At 48.7% G+C, this 6,000-nt stretch overlaps 1 protein-coding gene across 1 annotated transcript in view; it reads right to left on the minus strand.

Annotated features, from left to right (window-relative positions):
* SLC39A4 (solute carrier family 39 member 4) overlaps positions 1 to 5,113 on the minus strand; it is a 76,458-nt gene extending 71,345 nt beyond the window's left edge. The window contains exon 1 of the mRNA XM_040352062.1: positions 4,803 to 5,113. Within this exon, the coding sequence (XP_040207996.1) occupies positions 4,803 to 4,994 (192 nt within the window). The 5' untranslated portion in view covers positions 4,995 to 5,113. The remainder of the gene's footprint in view (positions 1 to 4,802) is intronic.
* Positions 5,114 to 6,000: the final 887 nt, after the last annotated feature.

Consider the following 6,000-nt stretch of genomic DNA (forward strand, 5'->3'; position numbering starts at 1 on the left):
CCCCTCACCCCATAAAATTCCTATCCCAGACCCCTCATTGCATAATATTCCTATCCCAGACCCCTCATCCCATAATATTCCTATCCCAGACCCCTCACCCTATAATAATCCTATCCCAGACCCCTCACCCCATAATATTCCTATCCCAGACCCCTCACCCTATAATATTCATATCCCAGACCCTCACCCTATAATAATTCTATCCCAGACCCTTCACCCTATAATAATCCTATCCCAGAATCCTCACCCTATAATATTCCTATCCCAGACCCCTCACCCTATAATATTCCTATCCCAGACCCCTCACCCTATAATATTCCTATCCCAGACCCCACACCCTATAATATTCCTATCCCAGACCCCTCACCCTATAATAATCCTATCCCAGACCCCTCACCCTATAATATTCCTATCCCAGACCCTTCACCCTATAATAATCCTATCCCAGACCCTTCACCCTATAATATTCTTATCCCAGAATCCTCACCCTATAATATTCCGATCCCAGACCCCTCACCCTATAATAATCCTATCCCAGACCCTTCACCCTATAATAATCCTATCCCAGACCCTTCACCCTATAATATTCTTATCCCAGAATCCTCACCCTATAATATTCCGATCCCAGACCCCTCACCCTATAATAATCCTATCCCAGACCCCTCACCCCATAATATTCCTATCCCAGACCCCTCACCCTATAATAATCCTATCCCAGACCCCTCACCCTATAATAATCCTATCCCAGACCCTTCACCCTATAATAATCCTATCCCAGACCCTTCACCCTATAATAATTCTATCTCAGACCCCTCACCCTATAAAATTCCTATCCCAGACCCCTCATCCCATAATATTCCTATCCCAGACTCCTCACCCTATAATATTCCTATCCCAGACCCCCTCACCCTATAATATTCCTATCCCAGACCCCTCACCCTATAATATTCCTATCCCAGACCCCTCACCCTATAATAATCCTATCCCAGACCCCTCACCCTATAATATTCCTATCCCAGACCCCCTCACCCTATAATATTCCTATCCCAGACCCCCTCACCCTATAATAATTCTATCCCAGACCCCTCACCCCATAAAATTCCTATCCCAGACCCCTCATTGCATAATATTCCTATCCCAGACCCCTCATCCCATAATATTCCTATCCCAGACCCCTCACCCTATAATAATCCTATCCCAGACCCCTCACCCCATAATATTCCTATCCCAGACAGACCCTCGCCCTATAATATTCCTATCGCAGACCCCTCACCCTATAATATTCCTATCCCAGAATCCTCACCCTATAATATTCCGAACCTAGACCCCTCACCCTATAATATTCATATCCCAGACCCCTCACCCTATAATAATCCTATCCCAGACCCCTCACCCCATAATAATCCTATCCCAGACCCTTCACCCTATAATAATCCTATCCCAGACCCCTCACCATATAATATTCCTATCCCAGACCCCTCACACTATAATATTCCTATCCCAGACCCCTCACCCCATAATAATCCAATCCCAGACCCCTCACCCTATAATAATCCTACCCCAGAACCCTCACCCTATAATATTCATATCCCAGACCCCTCACCCCATAATAATCCAATCCCAGACCCCTCACCCTATAATAATCCTATCCCAGACCCCTCACACTATAATATTCCTATCCCAGACCCCTCACCCCATAATAATCCTATCCCAGACCCCTCACCCTATAATAATCCTACCCCAGAACCCTCACCCTATAATATTCATATCCCAGACCCCTCACCCCATAATAATCCAATCCCAGACCCCTCACCCTATAATAATCCTATCCCAGACCCCTCACACTATAATATTCCTATCCCAGACCCCTCACCCCATAATAATCCTATCCCAGACCCTTCACCCTATAATAATCCTATCCCAGACCCCTCACCATATAATATTCCTATCCCAGACCCCTCACCCTATAATATTCCTATCCCAGACCCCTCACCCTATAATATTCCTATCACAGACCCCTCACCCTATAATATTCCTATCCCAGACCCCTCACCCTATAATAATCCTATCCCAGACCCTCGCCCTATAATATTCCTATCCCAGACCCTCACCCTATAATATTCCTATCCCAGACCCCTCACCCTATAATATTCCTATCCCAGACCCCTCACCCCATAATAATCCTATCCCAGACCCCTCACCCTATAATATTCCTATCCCAGACCCCTCACCCTATAATAATCCAATCCCAGACCCCTCACATAATAATATTTCTATCCCAGACCCCTCACCCCATAATAATCCTATCCCAGACCCCTCACACAATAATATTTCTATCCCAGACCCCTCATCCCATAATAATCCTATCCCAGACCCCTCACACAATAATATTTCTATCCCAGACCCCTCACCCCATAATAATCCTATCACAGACCCCTCACCCCATAATAATCCTATCCCAGACCCTTCACCCTATAATAATCCTATCCCAGACCCCTCACCATATAATATTCCTATCCCAGACCCCTCACCCTATAATATTCCGATCCCAGACCCCTCACCCCATAATATTCATATCCCAGACCCCTCACCCTATAATATTCCTATCCCAGACCCCACACCCCATAATATTCCTATCCCAGACCCCTCACCCCATAATATTCCTATCCCAGACCCCACACCCCATAATATTCCTATCCCAGACCCTTCACCCCATAATAATCCTATCCCAGACCCCTCACCCTATAATAATCCTATCCCAGACCCCTCACCCTATAATATTCCTATCCCAGACCCCACACCCCATAATATTCCTATCCCAGACCCCTCCCCCTAGAATATTCCTCTCCCAGACCCTTCACCCTATAATATTCCTATCCCAGACCCTTCACCCCATAATATTCCTATCCCAGACCCCTCCCCCTAGAATATTCCTCTCCCAGACCCTTCACCCTATAATATTCCTATCCCAGACTCCTCACCCCATAATAATCCTATCCCAGACCCCTCACCCTATAATATTGCTATCCCAGACCCCTCACCCTATAATATTTCTATCCCAGACCCCTCATCCTCTAATAGTCCGATCCCAGACCCCTCACCCTATAATAATCCTATCCCAGACCCCTCACCCTATAATATTCCTATCCCAGACCCCAACCCTATAATAATTCTATCCCAGACCACTCACCCTATAACAATTCAGGACCCCTGACCCGATGATAATTCTGGACCCCTCACCCAAAAACAATTCAGGACCCCTGACCCTATGATAATTCTGGACCCCTCACCCAAAAATAATTCTGGACCATTGTCCCTATAATAATTCTGAACCCCTGTCCCTATAATAATTCAGGACCCTGGACCCTTGTCCCTATAATAATTCAGGACCCCTGTCCCTATAATAATTCAGGACCCCTGTCCCTATAATAATTCAGGACCCCTGTCCCTATAATAATTTAGGACCCCTGTCCCTATAATAATTTAGGACCCCTGTCCCTATAATAATTTAGGACCCCTGTCCCTATAATAATTTAGGACCCCGTCCCTATAATAATTTAGGACCCCAGTCCCTATAATAATTTAGGACCCCTGTCCCTATAATAATTCTGGACCCCTGTCCCTATGATAATTGCGGACCCCTGGCCCTATAATAATTCTGGACCCCTGTCCCTATGATAATTGCGGACCCCTGGCCCTATAATAATTCTGGACCCCTGTCCCTATGATAATTGCGGACCCCTGGCCCTATAATAATTCAGGACCCCTGTCCCTATAATAATTCAGGACCCCTGTCCCTATAATAATTCAGGACCCCTGTCCCTATAATAATTCAGGACCCCTGTCCCTATGATAATTGCGGACCCCTGGCCCTATGATAATTGCGGACCCCTGTCCCTATGATAATTCAGGACCCCTGTCCCTATAATAATTCTGGACCCCTGTCCCTATGATAATTTAGGACCCCTGTCCCTATAATAATTGCGGACCCCTGTCCCTATGATAATTGCGGACCCCTGTCCCTATGATAATTGTGGACCCCTGGCCCTATGATAATTGCGGACCCCTGTCCCTATAATAATTTAGGACCCCTGTCCCTATGATAATTGCGGACCCCTGTCCCTATGATAATTGCGGACCCCTGTCCCTATGATAATTGCGGACCCCTGGCCCTATGATAATTGCGGACCCCTGTCCCTATGATAATTGTGGACCCCTGGCCCTATGATAATTGCGGACCCCTGTCCCTATGATAATTGCGGACCCCTGTCCCTATGATAATTGCGGACCCCTGTCCCTATAATAATTCTGGACCCCTGTCCCTATGATAATTGCGGACCCCTGTCCCTATGATAATTGTGGACCCCTGGCCCTATGATAATTTAGGACCCCTGGTCCTATGATAATTGCGGACCCCTGTCCCTATGATAATTGCGGACCCCTGTCCCTATGATAATTGCGGACCCCTGGCCCTATGATAATTGCGGACCCCTGTCCCTATGATAATTGCGGACCCCTGTCCCTATGATAATTGCGGACCCCTGGCCCTATGATAATTGCGGACCCCTGTCCCTATGATAATTGCGGACCCCTGGCCCTATGATAATTGCGGACCCCTGTCCCTATGATAATTGCGGACCCCTGTCCCTATGATTACGCCAGCTCTGTGGTGATTTCTGGGCTCTTATCTGGGATTGCGGGACGGTGAATCATTTTATGGCCCCTCCTGCACTTTGCTCTGCCTGTCGCTCAGATTTTTTCTCTTTTTGCACTCGGTTCCTCTACTGCTCCCCATCACTCACCTTTTCACACGACACGTTTCCGCACTGCACACGCTCCTCCAGCCGCTTTATAAGAGCCGTCACAGAGGTGAGATTGAGAGAAGAGTCTCCGGGAGCGAGCAGGTCCAACACCTTCTGGAAAGGGGTCCCCAGCACAGCCGGGCACAGGAGGGGCAGCACAGCCAGGCATGGCCAGAGCAGGGAGGGGGTCATGGCTCTTTATGGATGAGGGGGTATGGAGAGGGGGGACCAGTACCTTCCAGTACCCGGGCACAAAGTGACCCAGGAGAGATGCAGTGCTGACTCTCCATGTTGCTGGCAGTGGCCTGTGATTGGCTGAGCGGCTGTGATAGTGTGCATAGTGCAGGTTGTCATTATCATCCCCCTCCCTCCCCTTCTCTCATTTACCTGAGGAGACGCTCCTCCGCCCTGTGCCAAGACGCCCTGCAGTCCATGTGCCACTCGGTGACACGTTAACTCTTTCCTCCAGGTCAAGGCAACTCCGGTGTGCTGGGGAGAGATAAGGAACAGTCAGTCATTGACAGAAAAATCGATGACTTGTCACTTCTACATCCAGATCTGTCTGTAGAGAGCGATCCGATCCAAGAATCCGGCCAATCGTATCAATCTGCACAAATATATTCTGAGGAATTCATAATGTTACAAATGTATCCAATTCCATCATCACAATTCCATCATCACTATCTTTTCTTATTTCTTATTGGCAAGGCTTTATAAGAGGGCAAAATAATAACTACCCCCGCCTCTCCGTCACCCTCAACCCCCATAAGACACCCTCAACCCCCCTCAACCCGCCTCAGCCACCCTCAATGCCCCTCAGACACCCTAAATGCCCCCCAGACACCCTCAATGCCCCTCAGACACCCTCAACCCGCCCTAGCCACCCTCAACCCCTCAGACACCCTCAACCCCCCTCAGACACCCTCAATGCCCCTTAACCCGCCTCAGCCACCCTCAATGCCCCTCAGACACCCTCAATGCCCCTTAACCCGCCTCAGCCACCCTCAATGCCCCTCAGACACCCTCAACCTGCCCTAGTAACCCTCAACCCCTCAGACACCCTCAACGCCCCTCAGACACCCTCAATGCCCCTCAACCCGCCTCAGCCACCCTTAATGCCCCTCAGACACCCTCAATGCCCCTCAAACACCCTCAGCCCACCCTAGTAACCCTCAACCCCTCAGACACCCTCAACGCC

Source organism: Rana temporaria, chromosome 5, assembly GCF_905171775.1.
Source record: "Rana temporaria chromosome 5, aRanTem1.1, whole genome shotgun sequence".
Taxonomy (NCBI): domain Eukaryota; kingdom Metazoa; phylum Chordata; class Amphibia; order Anura; family Ranidae; genus Rana; species Rana temporaria.